General features: G+C 40.0%; 1 protein-coding gene across 3 annotated transcripts in view; it reads left to right on the forward strand.

The window, feature by feature from the left end:
• Positions 1–2,642: 2,642 nt before the first annotated feature.
• LOC109248009 (group XIIA secretory phospholipase A2) overlaps positions 2,643–22,361 on the forward strand; it is a 35,033-nt gene continuing 15,314 nt past the window's right edge. The window contains exons 1-4 of one of the 3 annotated variants that reach the window (XM_019417333.2): positions 2,643–3,002; positions 12,768–12,844; positions 14,012–14,177; positions 16,262–16,797. In XM_019417333.2, coding sequence (XP_019272878.1) covers positions 2,792–3,002; positions 12,768–12,844; positions 14,012–14,177; positions 16,262–16,380 — 573 coding nt within the window. In that variant the 5' untranslated portion in view covers positions 2,643–2,791 and the 3' untranslated portion in view covers positions 16,381–16,797. Of the gene's footprint in view, positions 3,003–3,527; positions 3,567–12,767; positions 12,845–14,011; positions 14,178–16,261; positions 16,798–22,361 lie in introns of those variants that run through there. The other 2 variants (XM_019417289.2, XM_019417340.2) reach the window with 2 other exon arrangements.

A 22,361-nucleotide genomic window follows, 5' to 3' on the forward strand; every position in this document is an offset into this window, starting at 1 on the left:
CTACCCCCCTCCCACAACCCCTCCAGTAACCCTCTGTTCTCCATATTTATGAGTCTCTTCTGTTTTGTCCCCCTCCCTGTTTTTACATTATTTTTGTTTCCCTTCCCTTATGTTCATCTGTTTTGTCTCTTAAAGTCCTCATATGAGTGAAGTCATATGATTTTTGTCTTTCTCTGACTAATTTCGCTTAGCATAATACCCTCTAGTTCCACCTATGTAGTTGCAAATGGCAAGATTTCATTCTTTTTGATTGCTGAGTAATACTGCATTGTATATATATGCACATCTTCTTTATCCATTCATCCATTGATGGAAATTTGGGCTCTTTCCATACTTTAGCTATTGTAGATAGTGTGGCTATAAACATTGAGGTGCATGTGTCCCTTCGAAATAGCATACCTATATCCCTTGGATAAATGCCTAGTAGTGCAATTGCTGGGTCATAGGGTAGTTCTATTTTTAGTTTTTTGAGGAACCTCCATACTGTTTTTCCAGAGTGGCTGCACCAGCTTGCATTCCCAAGACTTTTTTTTTTTTTTTTTTACTGTTTATTTTTGAGAGAGACAGAGACAGAATGCAAGTGGGTTAGGGGCAGAGAGAGAGGGACACACAGAATCTGAAACAGGCTCCAGGCTCCAAACTGTCAGCACAGAGCCCGACGCAGGGATCAAACTCACGAGCTGTGAGATCATGACCTGAGCCGAAGTTGGACGGTCAACCAACTGAGCCACCCAGGCGCCCCAAAACACAAGAGACTTTTAAATATAGAGAACAAACTGAGGGTTGCTGGAGGGATGGGCTAAGTGGGCAAAGGACATTAAGGAGGACACTTGTTGGGATGAGCACTGGGTGTTATATGTAGGGAATGAACCACTGGATTCTATTCCTGAAGTCATTATTGCACAATATGCTAACTTGGATATAAATCTAAAAAAAAAGAAAAGAAAGAAAGAGATCAGATGAGATCACCAAGGAGTAAATGAATAGAGAAAAGAAAAAAGGAAAGCCTTTGGAGGTTCGGTTACTAAGGGTTGGAATCAGGTTATTGCATTCTCTCTTTTCTTGTGGAAGATATACTCACATATGGGAGAGTTTCTCTGAAGACTTCAAAGAACCAAACCCGGTTTAAGGGTTTGGGAGGTGGAACTAGGTGGGACTCCAGAGATAGTCTAATTCAACACCCACACTAGAGATGAGAAAACCAATGCTCCAGAAAGCTTAAAAAAAAAAAAAATTCTATGCTCCCTTTTCTGAATGTTTTGGTATATTCTGTACAAAAATGAAGAAACAAAAATCTTTGGCATCTCGTGAGGTAAAAATAGTTCCTGGTTTGACTGGATACTTCACAGACTTCTCTGTACCTTGATTCCATCCCTAGGCACCTGTCTCCCATCCTCCATTGTGGTGAGTTGATCATAGCCCAGGGACACCTGGCTGAGGGTGGCAGGCTGGGGTTGAGCTACATCCATCTGTTTTCTGTGGAGAGAGACAGCTTTTTCTAGCTTACCCAAAGTCTGCATCCTTGTAAAGCGGTGTTCTGAATGTGAGAGATTGTGTATGTGAAGTGCATGGCAGAGTAAGTTCTCAATAAAGAAGGATATGATTCTTACGAACTCTAAAGTGCACATTTATTATACTTATGAAGCTTGTGACAAACACAAAACGCCAAGCTAGAATTTATTGGTAATTTTAATAAGAAAATACACACCTAATACTTGCAATATTGCCCTTGATCTTACTGTGAAATTCTTGGAAACTTCTGGGATACTAAGATGATCAGATATTTATAGCTTTGGCAACCACTGCAATTGTTATTTAAGGATTCTGCATAGCGCAGGGAAAGATACTGAGAAACGTCACGGTAGTTATCAAGTTAGAAAATATGTTGAGTAGGAAAATCATGTTTAAAAGTTTTTTGTTTTTTTAACTGTATCCAAGTATAGAGCACTGTTTCTTCCTTACCAAGAAAGAAAACACTTTTTATTGTCCAACTATTTTCTTCTTCCAGAATTTCTAAAGGAGCTTCTAGCTCATGCTTGCCAGTCAGGCAGCACCTCCGCCTAGTGCCGACCTGTCTGGCTCACGCTCTCCCAGCCGCAGCCACCGTGGGTCTAGAAGACCGGGCGAGAACGCGAGGAGGTAGTTCTGGATTCGGTTCCACCTCTCAGGCAGAATCGCGATTTCAAACAAAACTCAGCTGTACCCCTCGCCTCTGTAAGGGGCCACGGGAACTCATTTCTTCTACGGTGAACACCCCGAAAAGATGTCCCACGAGACGTGTTGGGGAGGGAACTGCTGGGCTGAACCTGTCCTGGCTGCACCCTACAACCACCCGGGAGGGGGCTTTAAAAAAAACCCGACGGTCACAGCCACTCGGTACGGATTTAGTCAGCCTCCTTGGGGGATGGTGCCCGACACCGGTATTGAGTTAATACTACACCCTCAGGCAATACTAACCAGAGCCCGGGCGGAGGCGCAAAGTGGGAATTACTACGGCGCGGTGGGCACCACAGCAGCCCCGCACTCGCGCTTTCTCCAGCCTCTGACGCACCACGCCCTGGCGCAGGCGCACAGTAGGGACCGCGGGACTAGGTCAGCGCGTGCGCAGTGTCTCGCGTCTTGGCGACGGCACCGCCTCCCCGCGGGAGCTCAGTAAAGGCGGGGAGGACCCGCCTCCCAGTTCGGAAGGAGGCGTGGGCATGTAGCCTGCTGGGGACTTAGCAGCTGGGGGCTGGCGCCGCTTCGAACGCGCCCCGTGGGCTCCGTGGGGGCACGGCCCGGCGCAGCGCTGATGGCCCTGCTCCCGCGGCCCGCGCTCGCTCTCCTGCTACTCCTCTTCCTGCCCGCACCTCTCAGGTGCCAGGAGCAGGCCCAGACCACCGACTGGAGGGCCACCCTGAAGACCATCCGGAACGGCGTTCACAAGATAGACACGTACCTGAACGCCGCCTTGGACCTCCTGGGAGGCGAGGACGGGCTCTGCCAGTATAAGTGCAATGACGGTGAGAGGGAGCCCAGGCCCTGCGAGGCCCTCAATTTCAGGGTGTTGCGGGGACGGAGGCAGTGGAAGTGGGAGATGCAGGGCACACCTTGACGTTGTCCTCTAGCCGTGGAAAATCTTAATCACTGCTAGAATCTTCCCGTTCTTGTGATTGAGCAATCAGGTTAGAAGTTCGCACCACAATTGTTAGGATGTAAGAGGTCACCTGAGGGTATTCTCTCCGTTCTGTTGTCATTGTTTTTCCATTACTACCTTTTCTTTCTTATTTTTTTCTTTTGCTATTGCCCAAAGTTGCCTAAGAACTTTGTGACGTACTCGTCATGGAAATGGAGTGGAACCGACTGATTTTAGCTCTGTATTTTAGCGCTGTTAGTCAGCTGAACATGCAGAATATACCGAGAATTTTAATCATGACGTTGTAACTTTCTCAGTAATTGGTTTTAATTTCTTTTTTTTTTTCTGCAGAGCTACAGAAAATAAATTACGACCTTTGTACAGACATTTTAGTGTGCTCTGTTGAGAAAGAGTTGTGATAACTCTTGGAGAAATTGTCTATCACGACTTGGTAGGAATTTTCTTTCCTTGGTTATCAGTGGCGCCTCTTCCAATTAGTAATGATTAATACTAATATCATTGTTTTGGTTTGCTTTTTCATATTTTTTAACTTTAATTTTGTTTGAATCTGAGAACTTGTTTGGGGCATTTTGGTTAAAATAAACTCTATCTCAGCAGAGATCTTTTCAAGCACTTGCTTTTTTTGAATGTTTAAATATTGTAACAGTTCAGATAAGATAGTAGGGCTTCTCTTTGGAAATTCAAAATGTCAAGATTTTGTTAGGGAGCTCATATTTCAAATAAGAGATGAAGTCTGGGCCTAGTTCATTTAATGCTTGGCAGCTCAAAGTAATGGGGAACTCAGTGACTAATGGTAAAACCAGTTTGGATGTAGGTGAATTTAAAATAAATCTCTTTAATGTAAAATTGTGATGCCACCTGCTGCCTGTAATTCTCAAAATAATTTCCAGTTTTATGTTAATGGAATTAAAGAATGAGCCATATCTTGTATGCTACGAGGTGCAAAATGTTTTCTTCCAAAATTTATGCCTAAATATCACCAGTTTGCAGTCAGGAAGGATGTTTTTGTCATTTTAGAGCTTATTGGGAGGAGTAAGTGAATTATATGAAGATTAAATGGTTGCCTTTCCTGAGTCAGTATCATAATTTTACTTAGTCATGATACAAATACTTGAGTGCCTGTTAGTTCTCAAGTGTTCTACCAATTGGAGATTCAGCAATAGAGAATACACAGAATTCATCATGCAGCTTACATTCTGGTGGGGAGAGGCAGTCAGTAAACTAAACAACAAGTAAAAAAAGCCAAATATGCAGGATGTGTAGGTCTGAAGTAGAACAGTGTTTAGAGAACAATAGTAAAAACAGCAGTGGCTGTGTTGGTAGGCAGTTTACTCATTTAAATAGGTTGTTCAGGGAAGGTCTCACTGATAAGATAATATTTGAGAAGAAATCTGAAAATGGTGAAGGTGACGTCACTGTGATTATCTGGAGAAGGAACCCTGTAGGCAGAGAGAAGGGCAGGTGTAAAGGACCTGCGGAGAAAGGCTAGTCAAGGATGACTCGGAAGGTTTTGGCCTGAACCAAGGGAAGGATGTAGTTGCCATTTACTGAGATAGGAAAAGCTTGGAAGGAGCAGTCTTCATTTACTTGTTAGGAATCAAGGGTTCTAGAGTTTATTTACATTTAAAATATCTCTGCATTTGATTGGATACTATTCCTGTTATAAAGATGACTTTAATCTTTTGTATTACTTAACCGTTTTTATCTTCAACAAGCCCCACTAAATTTACCATGTGGAGTTTTGAGCAAGATCTCCGGCACAAAAAAAAGAAACCACAAATGAACTTGAGAATTTAGGAAATGACATTCTTCAGTGAACATCCTTTTGTGTCTTAGTAAAATGCTGTCTGCTTATAGGACTGTGGTTCCAAGTCACCATGTTGATAATTCCAACATAATGAAAATTGTTCTTTAATTGCTGTTACCTGAGAAGTCTTCCTAGAACACTGTTTCAACCTCTCCTGTATTTTGGAATGCAGGTGACCAAATCAGAACCAAACAGAAACAGACAAATCCCAAAGCTAGGGGAGCATGGTGATTCAGGGGTGTTTAATAGTTGCGGTAAAGAGCTTTAAAAAAAAAAAAGACTTAGTAGTAGGGAGAGGGTGGTCAGATTAAAGGACACAGACTTGTTGCATTCAGTTTTCTTTGTTTTATCAAAAGGATTGGCATTATGGAGACTTGCTCCCTTCTGGCCATCCTCCCTAGTGTGGGAACAAGGCTTTATTGAGATTGAAGTAAAGTTATTTGGGAGAACAAATTAGAGAGTTGCTATTTGTTTTTTAATTTTTTTCTCCCTGACAGAAAAGATTTGAGGAAGAAAACTTTCTGATTTCTTCTGAAAAATATAAAACAAAATTGGCTTGTAAAATGTTTTAGAATTACAAATAAGTAAATTTATTCAGTGATTTATGTTTTAACAGGATCCCTTTGACTGTTGTGCAAAGGATAAAAAGGGTCCAGGAAGGTGGGAAGCAAGAATGGAGGCAGGGTGACAAGTGCAGGAATTCAGACAAAAGACGATGGTGGTTTTGTACAGGTTTGTAGCAATAAAGATAGTAAGAAGTGGTTGGATTTTTGGATACATTTTGAAGGAAGAGCCCAAAGGATTTGCTGATGGCTCAGAAGGAAGGTGTGAATAGAATAAAAAATGAATCCAAAGTTTTTGGCCTGGATAACTGGAAGGATGGGGTTACCATTAACTGTAATAGGGCAGACGTGGAAAAAAGTTTTTAGGTCATTAGGAAAAATGACCTAAATATATATGTATACTTTTGAGGATGATTCAGTAGAGAGTGAAAACACTGATAACGGGAGAGAGGAAGGAGACCTATTCGTATCATGCCCTTAGGTAAGTGACAGGAGTGGGTTCCAATATATAAATAGATTGGCCAAGAGCACAGAGGACATTTTTCTCTTAATAGGAACAAAGGTAGACGATATGGGCGCAGATGATGATTAGGTGGATAGATGGCCAGGTTCTCTTTTGATTGCCTCGGTTTTTCTCCGTGAGGTAGGAATCAAGATCATCATAGCTGAGAGAGAAGATGGGAATAGAAGTGTTGGAGATTTGAGGAAAATAGGAGAGTGAATGGACTAGAAAAATAAAGTAGCACAAGGACCTTCTGCAGATTAGTAATCACGAATTAAAATCTCAAGTGTTTGGGAAAACAGGTTTGAATTTCTACGCTGCATTTCCTATAGAGCACAGTGGTGAGATCGTTGACCCAACAGCCTTCCCTTTCTTTCTTTTTTTTTTAAATTAATTAATTATTTTTTAATTTACATCCAAGTTATCATATAGTGCAACAGTGATTTCAGGAGTAGATTCCTTAATGCCCCATATCCAATTAGCCCATCCCCCTTCCCACAACCACTCCAGCAACCCTCTGTTTGTTCTCTATATTTAAGAGTCTCTTTTTTTTTAATATGTTTACATTTATTTATTTTTGAGAGACAGAGTGAGACAAAGTGAGAGGAGGGGAGGAGCAGAGAGAGAGGGAGACACAGGATCGGAAGCAGGCTGCGGGCTCTTAGCTGTCAGCACAGAGCCCGACGCGGGGCTCGAACCCACAGACCATGAGATAATGACCTGAGCCGAAGTCAGACGTTCAACTGACTGAGCCACCCAGGCACCCCATATATTTAACAGTCTCTTATGTTTTGTCTCCCTCCCTGTTTTTATAATTTATATTTTTTATAATAATTTTTTAAATTATTTTTTATAATTTTTATAATTATTTTTGCTTCCCTTCCCTTATGTTCATCTGTTTGGTATCTTAAATTCATCATATGAATGAAGTCATATGATATTTGTCTTTCTCTGAGTAATTTCACTTAGCATAATACCCTCCAGTTCCATCCACGTAGTTGCAGATGGCAGGATTTCATTCTTTTTGATTGTCAAGTAATATTACATTGTGTGTATGTGTGTATGTATATGTATACATATACATACATACATACATATATACATGTATGTATATATATGTGTGTGTGTATATATATGTATACATATACATATATGTATATATGTGTGTGTATATATATATATATATATATATATATATATATATACACACATACACACACATACACCACATCTTAATTTATCCATTCATCCGTCGATGGACATTTGGGCTCTTTCCATACTCTGGCTATTGTTGATATCACTACTATAAACATTGGGGTGCATCTGCCCCTTCAGAACAGCACACCCTTGGATAAATACCTGGTAGTGCAATTGCTGGGTCATACAGTAGTTCTATTTTTAATTTTTTGAGGAATCTCCACACTGTTTTCCAGAGTGACTGCACCAGTTTGCATTCCCACCAGCAGTGAAAAGAGATCCTCTTTCTCCACATCCTCACCAGCATCTGTTATTGCTTGAGTTGTTAATTTTAGCCGTTCTGACTGGTGTGAGGTGGTACCTCATGGTGGTTTTGATTTGTATTTCCCTGATGATGAGTGATGTTGAGCATTTCTTTCATGTGTCTGTTAACCATCTGGATGTCTTCTTTGGAGAAGTTTCTATTCATGTCTTATGCCTATTTCTTCATGGATTATATGTTTTTTTGGGTTGTTGAATTTGATGAATTCTTTATAGATTGTGGATACTAACCCTTTATCTGATACGTCATTTGCAAATATCTTCTCCCATTCTGTTAGTTGCCTTTTAGTTTTGCTGATTGTTTCTTTCACCCTGCAGAAATATCTTGATGAGGTCCCAAATAGTTCATTTTTGCTCTGGAGACGTGTTGAGTAAGAAATTGCTGCGGCCAACGTCAAAGAAGTTTTTGCCTGCTTTCTCCTCGAGGATTTTGATGGCTCCCTGTCTTACGTTTAGGTCTTTCATCCATTTTGAGTTTATTTTTGTGTATGGTGTAAGAAAGTGGTCCAGGTTCCTTCTGCCTGTCGCTGTCCAGTTTTCCCAGCACCACTTGCTGAAGAGACTGTCTTTATTCCGTTGGATATTCTTTCCTGCTTTGTCAAAGATTAGTTGGCCATACATTTGTGGGTCCATTTCTGGGTTCTCTGTTCTGTTCCATTGATTTGTGTGTCTGTTTTTGTGCCAATACCATAATGATTACAGCTTTGTAATAGATCTTGAAGTCTGGGATTGTGATGCCTCTAGCTTTGGTTTTTGTTTTTGTTTTCCAACATTGCTTTGGCTATTTGGGGCCTTTTATGGTTCCATATAAATTTTAGGATTGTTTGTTCTAGCTCTATGAAGAAAGCTCGTGTTATTTTGATAGGGATTGCAACAGCCTTCCCTTTATGACAAGTCATCTGCTTCAGTGGCTTTCAGGAAGTTGGAAGGAAATTGGTCTATTCGGAAGTATTTACATCAAGTTTTTAAAAAATATGTAGAAAAGATCTATCATAACCTCAGTCCAGGCAAATCTTTAGATTTTTTCTGTCCACACAGATGATAAAACAAAGCATCAAGAGAGAAACATTTCTGGGGCACTTGGGTGGCTTAGTTGGTTAAGCATCTGATTCTAGATTTCAGCTCAGGTCATGATCTCATGGCTCATGAGTTCAAGCCCCGTGTGGGGCTCTGTGCTGGCAGTGCAGAGCCTGCTTGGATTTTCTCTCTCCCTCTCTACCCCTCCTCTGCTTGCTCTCTCTCTCTCTCTCAAAACTAATAAACTTAAAAAAAAATGAGCAGGGAGCTTGATATGGGGCTTGATCTCATGACCCGGAGATTATGACCTGAGCTATGAGGTGGACACTTAACTGACTGAGCCACCCAGGTGCCCCTGAACAGTTGGTTGTTAAAACCCCTGACAGAGAGCGTCATGATGAAGCTTCAAGGAAATAGAATGGCTTCCCCAAGAATGTGATGCTGAGCTAGCCTCCATCCACTCAGTGAAAAGAGTTCTCATGTGGTGGGACAAAGAAAACCATAGATCAAATGGCTAGTTTCTCATGATACTCTCATGAGAAATGTAGGTTGGAGAAAACTTGATTTAGATGAAGTCACAACTGGTTGAGTAGTCTACCCAAAAGGTTGGGTTAATGACTTCATGGCTGCTTATAGAGAGGGCTTATCTATGACAGGGTGTAGCAGACCTCTGCCCTGGTTAATATCTGTGTCTCATATCTGTGAATATCTGGGAGCAGCAACACTGGGTAGACAGCTCTAAATTTAAAATGTGTTGAACAGGGGCACCTGGGTGGCTCAGTCGGTTAAGTGTCCCACTCTTGGTTTCGGCTCAGGACATGATCTCAGGGTTTGTGAGTTTAAGCCCCACATTGGGCTCTGTGCTGACAGTGCAGGGCCTGCTTGGAATTCCCTCTCTCTCCCGCTCTCTCTGTCTCTCTCAAAAAATAAAATAAAAATAAACTTTAAAAAAATGTGAACAGTCCTGAAAAATGATCTAACAAGAGATTCATGATCTAATACTTAGACTCAAAACTTAAACTGTGGAAGTGCTAAGTGTCTAGCAGGAGATATTAAAAAGTTCATTTTAGAAAGAACTGGTTGTTTTTTCCTACTGTCTGATGTATCTTACAACTGAGACACAGCTAAAATATATGCTAACTATCTTAAGCTGTATTAATACATCATCATACCTAGTAGTGTTTAGTTTGAGATGGCACATTTTAAAGACGTGTGACAAACTAGAAGTGATCAGTCTTTGGAGGTTGATTAACGGTCACCAAACTAAAAGGAGACTGAAGGATAAGCAGCAGTACCAGTTTATTTATAAGGATAATTAGAACTGCCATGGGGATTTGCCTTCAAGTCATCTCATTGATTGATTGATTCATTCATTCATTCATTCATCAACAAATATTTATTGAGAACCTAACCATATAGTAGGCACTGTTCTAGGCTTTGGAGGTACAAAACAAAACTCTTGCCCTAAAAGGAGTTAATATTTTAGTATGGGGAGGGACAGATAATAAGTAGATTAATGATATAGTATGTTTAAAGGATATGCGTGCTACAAATGGTATGGTCACAGAAGGCCTTGCTGAGAAAGTGAAGGAATAACTGTAGATACGAGGAGAAAGAGCGTCCTCATAGAACAGCAGGGTCAATGGCATGAAGGCCGGAGTAGACCTGGAGTGTGTGTGGAACCACAGAGAGGTCATAGGTGATGGAATGAAGTGTGGAAGAAAGGGAGAGGAGAGAGAATAGTAAGGAGATGAGGTCAGAGAAGTCAGGGTGTGTGTGTAGCCGACTATACAGAATTTATAGGCATTGAAAGGATTTTAGCTTTTATTCTGAATAAGATGAGAACCCCTTGGAGGGGTTTGAGCAGAGGAAAGACTTGATCTAACATTTTAATAGGATCACTCAGGTTCAGTGTTGAGAATAGACTATAGTTGGAGATGGGATGGGGTGGGGAGAGCAAAGTAGGGAGACATTAGGAGGTTATGGCAGTAATCCATGGTGGCTTAAAGCAGGATGGTAGCAGTGGAGGTGGTAAGGAGTGATCAGATTCTGAATATTTTTTTTTAATGTTTTTATTTATTTTTGAGACAGAGACAGAGTATGAGCAGAGGAGGGGCAGAGAGAGGGGGAGACACAGAATCTGAAGTGGGCTCCAGGAGCTGAGCTGTCAGCACAGAGCCCGACGCGGGGCTTGAACTCACAGAGTGTGAGATCATGGCCTGAGCTGAAGTCAGACGCTTAACCGACTGAGCCACCCAGGCGCCCCAGATTCTCAATATTTTGAAGGTAGAGTCAAACAGGACATGCTGTTGGCATGGATGTGGGATATAAGAAAATGAGAGAGTCAGAAATGGCTAAGGTTTTTTTTCCTGAGCACCAGGAAGGTTGGAGTCTTCTACTTGACAAGAGGGAACTGTGGATGGAGCAGGTTTGGGGATGAATGTCAGGAAGTACATTTTGAGTTTGAGGTGCCCATTAAGACTTCCAAGTGGTTAGTATATCCTCCCTCTGTGGGCCCTTTCAGGGGATAGCCAAATCATTAATAGTTTTCTTAAGAATGAAAGACTAAAAGTAGGAATTGAAGGATCACAGTGACTCGTCCCTGACAGCATGAGGTGTGTTCCTTCATTTTCCAAGGGCCCAGAAACAACCATCCTTCTTGGACAGTGCTGGAGAAACAAGACCAACTTCTGTCATTGGCCTCCTGGTTCCTCGATCAGTCATAACCGTTCTTTTTGTACATACTGTTCTTCAGACTGAGTGGAGCAGGCTAAGCTAAAGCTTTATATCTTCATGAGCTTATACTCTCTTCAGGCTCTACTTCTTTGTCACCTCAGTCGAGCTTGTGAGTCTTAGCAACTCAAACCACTTTTAGATCCTTACTTTGAGGGAGTTATTTATTTTGATGGCTGATTACTGGAAGGGTTGCTTTTTTCCCCCTCCCTTTACTTTTGGAGGGTAAACTTATCTTTATTTAAGTCTTCTAGTAATAAATATTAGTTGAATGAAAGTTGGTGGATACTTTGTGTCTCTTAAGTAACCAATTATGGGGAAGTGTTTGGAATAACTGGGGATGTTTTGCTTTTAGAATTAAAGATAAATGGTAGTCCCAAATGTTGGAAGGATTATGATGTAAGATAAACAATCGGCTTGTTTTGTGTTTCCCAGGTGGTAGAGGATTGTTTATAGGTAGAATTTACAGGAAACAGGAAAGAATTTAACAGTTAGTGCTATTCCACAATGGGATAGGCTGTTTCTTGACACTGTAGGAGGATTGTGAGAAACCTTCAAGAGAAAGTTAGGTGATTGTTGGGTATATTGGAATCATTTCTATATTACATGCGAGATATTTCTGATATATTTTGCAGCATTTAAGATTGCTGTGATAAAGTCATCTTTTTCCTTGTTACTGATCCATTGTGCTGTTAGGGAGAATATAAATGTAGTAATATGGTTCACCAAGCAGTCTTTATTCCTGATCTTTGTCCTTAGCTGGAAAAGGGGTATATTTGTGAAATGGTTGGCTGGAGTGCAGGCTAGAATGTATGGTCCTGTAATGTCTTATGATGGCATTAAGGTAATTAAATGTTCATTGGATGACCTCATCTTCCTCAGCTTCAAGCTCTGTGAGTAAACTAGTTAGTTAATGGTTATTGAGGTTTGTGTGCAGTGGGGTATTAATTGAAGTTTGGGAGTGTACCGTTCTTGCCCCATAAAGTTTTAACCAAAAAATGTAAGTGTTAGAATATACAGGGAAACAGGGTGGATTTATCTGTCATATAAATGGGCCCAATCTGGCAAGTAACCTCTGAAATTTCCTGAAGTTCACAGTAAGCTTTTGTATGGTTAGGCTTAGAATAAAGACAGTCACTTATGGCAGTATCTAAATATTAAATATTTCCAGGGCACCTGGGTGGCTCAGTTGGTTAAGTGTCCAGCTTTGGCTTAGGTCATGATCATGAGTTCGTGAGTTTGTGAGTTTGAGCCCCATGTCAGGCTCTGCGCCAACAGCTCAGAGCTTGGAGCCTGCTTTGGATTCTGTGCCTCCCTCTCTCTCTGCCCCTCCCCTGCTTGCACTCTGTCTCTCAAAAAAATGAGTAAACATTGAAAAAAAATTTAAATGTTAAATATTTCCAAGGCTAGCATAGCATATCATAGACCTTTTTGCGTATGTATTTTCTATCATATTTGAAAATTAATTATGATACCATTTCTATTTTATAGGATCTAAGCCTTTCCCACGTTATGGGTATAAACCCTCCCCGCCTAATGGATGTGGCTCTCCACTGTTTGGTGTTCACGTAAATATTATTATTTTCTTATTTGATAAGTTTTATGATTGGTAGGCTATGCAAGTACTCTTAATAACGCAAGACTGTCAGTGTGTTCTCAGGTTCACAAATAATTTTGCTTATTGTAATGGTAATTAGATTTATTATATTCTTTTATAGTTAAAACATTTAATAAGTTCTGATAAAACTAAATGGACTAAAATTCATGTTTTATTTTTTAATCTTATAGATGTTAATTCTGTTGAAATGATATTTCCTTGTGTCACACACATAGTTTAAAAGTTTAGAGTATAGAAGGAGCGCCTGAGTGGTACAGTCAGTTGGGCACCCGACTTCAGCTCAGGTCATGATCTCATGGTTCGTGAGCCCGAGCCCCTTGTCGGGCTATGTGCTGACAGCTCAGAGGCTGGAGCCTGCTTTGGATTCTGTGTCTCCCTCTCTCTCTGCCCCTCCCTCACTCACACTCTGTCCCTCTCTCTCTCAAAAATAAAGATTAAAAAAACATTTTTTTTTAAAGTTTGGAGTATAGAAGGAATGCTTCTTAGGATGAAAAAGTATAAATAAAGCCTATTTATAGTCTATTAAAACTAGGTGAAGTGGGATAGCTTTTGTAGGAAAACATGACTGATTCCTAGACACAAGATTTTTGCACGTAGTTATTTAAATCAGTTAAAGATAAGTTACAGATTCGAAGGAACAGTATCTTTAGGGAGTGGATTAACACTCAAAGATTGAACCATGATAACATAAAATATGAGTCATAGGAGCTTAAAAGTTTTCAGTGATATTTTATATAAAGAACATTTTATAGGGGGAGAGGTACAAAATACTTTGGAATATCCCTAAATCAATCTTAGGTCTTGGCTTGACCTTTCTGTTTTTAAAACTTTGTTTGGTGTTTTGGACAACTGGAAGTTACGTTTGTTATCAGCAGATAACTGTGAATATTGCAAAATAGGAAGTTTGAGGCATGGCTGAGAGGGAGAGAACATGGGTGGGTGCGGGTGAGTAATGGGGAGATGTAGAAATAACACGGAAAATATTTGTAGACGGAAATGGGTTTTGGAAATTATGCAGCAGTCATTGTCCTTGATTTCTAAGTCTATTTGAGTGCAGTGCTTCGGCAGAGGAGTTTTGAATTTCATCAACAATAATCCATCCAAATGCCTCTTTCAGCTCAATATTGGCATCCCTTCCCTGACAAAGTGCTGCAACCAGCACGACAGGTGCTACGAGACCTGTGGCAAAAGCAAGAATGACTGTGATGAGGAATTCCAGTATTGCCTCTCTAAGATCTGCCGGAACGTGCAGAAGACACTCGGGCTGGCTCAGCATGTTCAGGGTAAGGATGTGTGTTACCTTATCTATCGTGACACAGCCCCTTCAGTTTTTTGGGATGAGGAGTCATTGGTTTTGTCATCTCAAATGAGTTATAGTCGTGGAAGCAAAAAGTGTTAAGAAACCTTGGGAGTGGGGTGTACGAGGCAGAGAAGAATTCATCCAAGGTCTGTGTCCAGTAGTATATCTGTAATTCTCTAGAGCCTAAAGTTTGAAACCCTGGATCCAGTGATTTTAAGAGTATAACACATTGTATTTGGAGTGGGAAGTTCTAGAAGATTTGAGCCTTAACTCTGTCCCTTCATATGTATCTCTGTTAGGAGGGTCCCCAAAACCAACCCCAGGTTTGCTAGGAGGACTGACAAGATTCAGCATATAGTCGTACTCACAGTGAAGGGACACAAAGCAAAACCAGCAAAGAGTAAAGGTGCTTCAGTGTTCTCATTTATAAAATAACATGAATACCCACCTCACAGAGTCATCATAAGTATAAAATGAAATATCAGTGGAAATACAAGTCACTGTACAAATACTAGAAGTTACAAAATCTCTTCACTGTCCAGCCGAATTATTTACCATACGTTGAAATCAGAAGAGAAGGGGCAGGACAGGAAACTAACTTTTAAGAAGCACTTTTCGTAAGATACCATGCTAGATCTCTTAGATAGATTTTCCTCAATGTCCACAAAACCCAAACAAGTAGGTAGTGTTATACCCATTTTTCAAGGAAGGAAACAGGTTCGGAAAGAAGTAACTTGTCCCAAGTTGCATACTTCCAATTCTAAACTTGCGTTCTGGCTGCTACAGTATTCCCCAGACAGTGTCCTGTTGTAGGTCTGATTCTGAATTCCTAGTAATAACTGTCAAGAAAGAAATCTCTGCTCCAGGTGCAGCTTGAACTTCCAGCCTCTGAATGCCCTTGCATGCTCTCGGCTAAGGTAACCTAGTTGTATGGCTGAAGCATGCATGGATGTATTTCCTGTCTTCTGATCTAAGGACCTACGAGTGTGGCCAAATGATGCAGCCAATTTCCCTGCAATGCCCTATTTAATAATTATAGCCTTGACACTTCTGTGGTAGTTGTGTTCCTTAATGACATAGCCTTTTGGAGAACTTTGAGAATGTCAAGATTTTGCAATGAATAGTTTCTTCCTTAACATGAGTATTTGAAATTGGAAGATTGGACAATTAAAAGCCACTCTGTGCTAGGTCTCTGTAAGTGGAGTGTGTTAGGATAATTTAACCTGGCTGCTCTGGGCCTCTGAGAATAAGAAAAGTAAGTCTACTTTTTTTTTTTAAGTTTATTTATTTATTTTGAGAGAGAGTGAGCGCATGGGAGGATCTGAGAGAGAGGGAGAGACAGAGAATCCCAAGCAGGCTCTGCCCTGTTAGGCTCCAACACAGGGCTCAAATTTATGAGCGGTGAGATCATGACCTGAGCCGAAATTAAGAGTCGGATGCTTAACCAACTGAGCCACCCAAGCACCCCATATTACCTTTTTTTTTCCCTAAAAAAAAATTTTAAACTCTGCCAGAGGAAAAACATTTTTGATTCCTATGTTTCCCTTCCCAAGCCAAATTTGGATAATGAGAAAGAGAGAGAGAAAGACTGGGGTCCATTTACCTTAAGCATCTTAAATGATGTGTGATCAGTTCTTAGAAGTCATTGGCCATAATTAAATGTTTTGAGGTTTCTCTGTTTTTAACCTTTATTTCTTCTACACCTAAAAATATTTTATTGAAATGCAAACTTGAGTGTTCCAAGGCATCTTTAATCGTGGTATTTTTCAGATAAAAGGAAAATTAACAGTGATGAACTAATCAGTACCACTCAGAGAGACTTGTTTGCCGAGTACGTAAAAAACTGAACATTTGTGAGCAAACAAAGCAGATACATGCTAAAGGTGCTGACCCCGACAGTCTGTATGTAGGTGCTCTGGCTGGCGAGGGTGAGGGTGAGGGTGACATAACATATGTTAAGTGCCCACCAAGGGTGTGCTTGACATCATGCCGTAACGTGTAATGTATGTGAGGAGAGAGCAGTGCTTTGTGGTTGCCTTGTGGTCACGGTGCTTTCTTACTTCACAGCGTGTGAAACAGCAGTGGAGCTCTTGTTTGATAGTGTTATACATTTAGGCTGCAAACCATACCTGGACAGCCAACGAGCCGCATGTAGGTGCCGCTACGAAGAAAAAAGTGATCTTTAAAGAAGATGCTGACAGGCGGTGACAGCAGAAGGGGACAGAAGAATCTAACCTTTGACAAAGAAATAACATTTTACAGCATAAAGCTGCCTTACTTTTGTGAAAGGATTATTTTAAGATTTATTTTGACATTCAAACTAAAGCAAAAAGTGGGGGAGGTGATCTTCCTGGACATTGCTGCCTTAGTGTGCCAAGTTGTCTTGACCGATCTCAGAAAAAGGTGTGTGTTAAGGGGAGAATATTTTAAAAGAAGCAGTCCGTAACTCAGTTTTCACCACTGTGTTTACCAAAACAATGAAGTCACATGTAAAATGGATTACAATGTGTGTTTAGCATTATCTTATTTGAAAATACGGGGAAATCTTCACTTAGAAATATATGTTTATTACAAAATTTTAACTATACATTTTATGCTTGGAAGGATCTGACTTTATTTTTCTCTATTTTAATTAACACATGATATGCTGTTTTCTTGTAGCCCATTGAACATATGAATAAGTCTCACTTCTATTATTTTATTTTAATATAATTTATTGTCAAATTGGCTAACATACAGTGTGTAAAGTGTGCTCTTGGTTTTTGGGGTGGATTCCCGTGGTTCATCACTTAACATACAATACCCAGTGCTCATCCCAAGTGCCCTCCTCAAGGCCCATCACTATTTCCTCCTCTCCCCCACCTCCCCCATCCACCCTCAGTTTGTTCTCTGTATTTAAGAGTCTCTTATGGTTTGCCTCCCTCCCTCTCGGTAACTATTTTTGCCCCCTTCCCTTCCCCCATGGTCTTCTGTTAAGTTTCTCAAGATCCACATATGAGAAGTCTCACTTCTATTAGTGACAAAACTGGTTACAAGGACAAGGTTTCCATGTCTCTTTTTCTTGTAAAATTGGTGGCCTCTTGGGGAGCAAAACCAGGATAACTAAGTATTATGTAATGTGCCTAGAAGGTGACATAAACAAAATTCAGATGCCCAGCCACTCCCATTTTATGAACTATTCATATGAGAAATACCATATTTTGCTATAACCTTTGGCTAAATTGAAGAAAACACGAATTTAATGAGACAAATGAAAAGGTGCTTCACATACACATTAGAGCATTATATGCTGCCCTGCTTTGGTGTTTATTCCTTAGCACTTGGTCCTCATAGTAGATTCAGGTGTATTTTTAAGACGGTAACCTTTTCCTAATAGCAGTCTTATTACTAAACATTGTTTTTGAAAAAAAATTTTTAAGTCTTTGTGGAGACAAAACAGATGGTAAAGCAAGATACAAAGAGCTATCTTTTGTAGATTTCTTATTTACATTGAAAATTATTAGCAGATGTTTAAAAGCAAATCCCAGACCCTCAACTACCTCTGAAAATGTCTGTGTGTGTTGAAAGCTTTCTACCCTTTGGAAAGCCCAGCTGTATTCCTCTATGCCTCTTTGCTTACCACCGGCTATTGACTCTCCCTAGCCTACGATCCCAAGCCATATATAACTTTTGGGTAACCTATGGTCAGAGTTATTAAGATGAACTGCTTGGAATGTCAGAGAAGGCAGCTCCAGGAGAAGTGTTCTTTTTAAGTCATTACAGGCAGAAGTGGGCAGAAAGAAAAGTATGTTCTAGAGAAAGGGCCACATTCCTAACTTTGGATATATATCATCGCTGGGAACCTGATAACTTCCCAAACCGAGCTGGTGGAGCTATTCTGCTAAAAGATGTGTTCTCTGTGAGACAGGGCAAGTGTATCCCTTGTAACTAATGGAGCAAACTGGGGTCTAACTTAAATGTTTGGAACCCTTAATTGATACTTTCCAGACTTTTTAAAAAGCAGCAATTTTATAAGCTCTCTATCAATATTTACTATTGAAATACTTGACCAGGTAACTTTTAAACTTATAATAAATTGATGGGTTTTCTTGGCAGCATTGGTTTCTCAAGAGGACAGACTCAGAATTCTATAAAATATTTAATTCATGGTCATAAATTATACACAAAGATCAGTAGAAACTATTTTTACATGTTAAGATTTTGATCTCGGAATAATTTTAAGATTTACAGAAAAGTTGCTAAAATAATCTAGACTTGCTCTGTACTCCTTACCCCTAACATTTTACATAACCATGAAACATTTGTTAAGAAATCAACTCTAGACTTCATTTGGATTGCATTGGTTTTTCCACTAATGTCATTTTTATTTTCCATGATCCAATCTAAGATACCACATTGCATTTAGTCATCATGTCTGATAAACCTCTGGTCTGTGACGGTTCCCTCAGGCTTGTTTTTCATAATCTTGACGGTTTTGAGGAGTACTGGTCAGTATTTTGCAGAATGCCCCTCAATTTGAGCTTGTCTGATGTTTTCCTCATAATTGCACTGGGGTTATGGATATTTAGGAAGAAAACCACAAAGGTGAAGAAGGGTTCTTCTCATCAAATCATATCAGTAATTGAATGTTATCAACTTGATGGTATGTTAACTCTGGACACTTCTTATTTTTTTCTTTCCATACTTCTGTTCTTTGGAAGTCAGCCCCCAGGTCAGTCTATGGTGAGTCTATGATGAGCGGGCAAGATTCTGTTCCACCTTCTGGAAGGGGGAGTATCTTTATGTGGTACTTGGAATTTTTCTGTAAGAAAAATTTGTCTCCTCCCACCTCAATTATTATTATTTTTTTACATTTATTTATTTTTGAGGGAGAGAGAGACAGCATGAGCAGGGAAGGGGCAGAGAGAGAAGGAGACACAGAATCCGAAGCAGCCTCCAGGCTCTGAGCAAGCGGTCAGCACAGAGCCTGACACAGGGCTCAAACCCACAAACTGTGAGATCATGACCTGAGCCCAAGTCGGACTCTCAACCAACTGAGCCACCCAGGCGCCCCGCCCCCCCCTCAATTCTTTATATCAGTATGGACTCCTGTATATTTCCTTTAGACTTTGGGTAATGTTTACTTTGTTGCTCAAGTTGTTCCAGCTTGGCTCTTAGGAGTTATGTCTGGTTGGCTCCTCTGTCTCTTTGATATATCCCCATCCTTTTGACTTTTGAACACTTCCATACTTCCTGGCAAGAATGTGGGAAAGTTGATCTGGGCCCAACCTGTGTATTTCTAGCACTAGAATCTGCCTCTTCTCCAAAGAGCACCAGTCCCTTTTATTGGGAAATGGTTTGCAGTGGAACTTAGAAACCAGTATTTGGGTACTGGATTTGCTCATTGCTACTAGAGGATCCATTCTGCTAGATCCTCCCAGCAAACAGAGCTAGGAAATATGTATGTATATTAACCCATGTACATGTACGTCTCTATAATGATTTCTGTGTGTGCATATATATTAAGCTGAACATGAGTTCTTACTAATGTCTTCCCTTGAATTATGTACCACAGGGCATGTATTTAGATTTTAAGATGGCATTTTCCCTATCCATAGAATAGATTCATAAACAAAAACAAAAAGAAAACCCCAAGACTAGCTTTCTGCAGTTCTCTGCAAGAAACCTAAGACTGATATTTTTGAATAAAACTATATTGCCTTTAAATACCACCTATGTCTTTAAAATCTTTTGATGCACTTCTTACAGGGACAGATATGGCTGTATTCATTTCATAGGTGGAAAAACTGAGGCACAGAGAAGCTCTAAAGAAGAAAGAATTGTAATAATGAGGACAAAAGTAAGTTAAACACATCTGGAACAGGCATTCCTTCAGTGAACCCATAGACTATACTAGTAATATTAATTAAAATGTTGTCTTATTAACTTTATAACTAATTCTCCCTAAAATGAAAAAGTGGTATTTCTATCAGTATATATAGAAGTACAAGATTGTCGGGAAATCAAAATGTACATTATTTTATCCTGTACATAATGATAACATCTAACAAAGTGAAGACCATGGAGTCTATCAAAACAACTGTTTAGGAAGCTGGCTTCAGTAAATTTGGGGTAGAGTGAAACCTATTAGGTAAGATCTTCCCACATGTATCTCATTGCATTATTCAAATTCACAGATATTACTTATAATGTATTCATTCAGGTCTTGTGTAATATATAACTCAGGACTGGTTAAAGTGATTGAATAGCCCCCTTCGTTTGCAGTTTTTCTTCACTGCTTCACCTTACAAAACCAGCCATCTGCTCAAGTCATAAAGCAGGAATGAGTCAGTGTAACCAGTATACAAAAATGATTAATAAAAATAACAAACTAGTGTCTCTTTGCAATAGTGATATATACAAGCAATAGTGATGTCAGGCTTTTCTGCCTCAGGTTTATAGGTTTCCAAGAACACTTTTCAAAGGTTCCCTGCAGACAACTTTACAAACATTTTTTGTTGGCTTTCAGCTTAGTATAGGAATCACGATTATAAGAATCTAATATATCTGTGATTTATATAGGGAAAATCAAGTTTAGTGGGGTAAGTTGAAAAAAAAAAGACCAAAATTTGAGAATTATCTCTGAATTTTATTCCATATACTTCATTTCTAGCATAGGTGACAATTGGCTAAGACCTTTCAGTAAGTTCTATGAAAGTGACACTTAAGCCATCCTGTCAGTTAACTTTCATCTTTAATGCATCTTAATTATTTTAATAATATGGATTTGTTTTCAGTTCTTTTTCTTCTTTGAGAAGGTGGCATTGGTAGGATTCTAATTAGTCTAATTAGTCAGTGGTTTTCAAACATGAGCGAGAAGCAGAATCATCGGATTCTGGCATTAAAACATGTGCTGGACCCCACTCCAGGCTCTCCTATTCAAGAGATCTGATTCTGTAGGTCCCAGGAGTTTGCATTTCTAGTAAGTTCCCTGATGTCGATACTGCTGCTTCAGAGACCATGGTGTGATCTCTAAAAATGTACTGAAAGCTTACTGTGAGCCAGGTACTATTCTAGGAATTTGACAGTTACTGTCTCCAAAATTTGAGTAAGCTTGGTTCCCATTTTACAGATGAGAATTTGAAGCTGAGAGAGGTTAAATCGTTACTTATGCAATGTCTTACAGCTAAGAAAATGGTGGAGCCAGGGTTAGAGTCTAGGCAGCCTGTTTTCCAATCCTAGGCACTCATTTTATTGGGATAGCTATTGCTTTAAAAGGCTAAAATTACACATTTAGAATTCTGAAATAAGTATCCCAAAATGCTTTGTGTCTTAAGATAGACAAAATCTTACTTTAAAACATAACCACATACATATGCTATAAAAAGCAATACAATATTCTGAGATAAGATACTTAGGGGGAAAAATAAAACATTCCTTTTATCTTCACCTTTCAGATAAGTGGAAAGTCAGCCAACTGGGTTTCCACATCTATAGGGGGGGAGTGTTTTCAGGACTCAGGCTGAGGAGACCCTGAAAATTGGGCAAAAGGACAGGAAGTTCTGGTGGTCAGATAACACATTCAAACTGGATAAAGTCCAGAGTGCAAATGCTGAAACCCTGGATCTCATTCAATGGATAAATATTTACTGAGCACCTCCTACATGCTAAGCAACTGTTTCCTCTAATGGGGAAACCAAAAGAAGGCCAATCTTGCTTTCAGTGAGCTAAAGATGGTGGTAACAAAAATAGTTGGAGCTCTTCACAAGCCAGGCACTGTTTTAAGTAGTCATGATGGAGCATAAGGCAGGTTGAGGGCAAAATACAAGCTAGCACCCCCACCCCCAGATGGGATATGTGTGATATTCCTCAGACACTCTTGGATGCCCAAGAACAGAGGAAAGGAAAGAAAAATGGTTAACTGGTAGAAATCACAGTCATATAGGACATGGGTCTCCAGTTTACAAATATCTTAGTAAATTGGAAGAAAAAGGCAATTTCCTTTATGATTTTATTTTATATTTGAGAGAGTGTGAGTGGGAAAGGGGCAGAGAGAGACCGAGAGGCAGAATCCAAAGCAGCCTCCAGGCTCTGAGCTGCCAGCACAGCCCAATGCAGGGCTCGAACTCACGTACCTCCAGATCATGACCTGAGTGGAAATTGGATGCTTAACTGACTGAGCCACCCA

This window comes from Panthera pardus, unplaced genomic scaffold, assembly GCF_024362965.1.
Source record: "Panthera pardus isolate Hobbes unplaced genomic scaffold, ASM2436296v1 HiC_scaffold_13, whole genome shotgun sequence".
Classification (NCBI taxonomy): domain Eukaryota; kingdom Metazoa; phylum Chordata; class Mammalia; order Carnivora; family Felidae; genus Panthera; species Panthera pardus.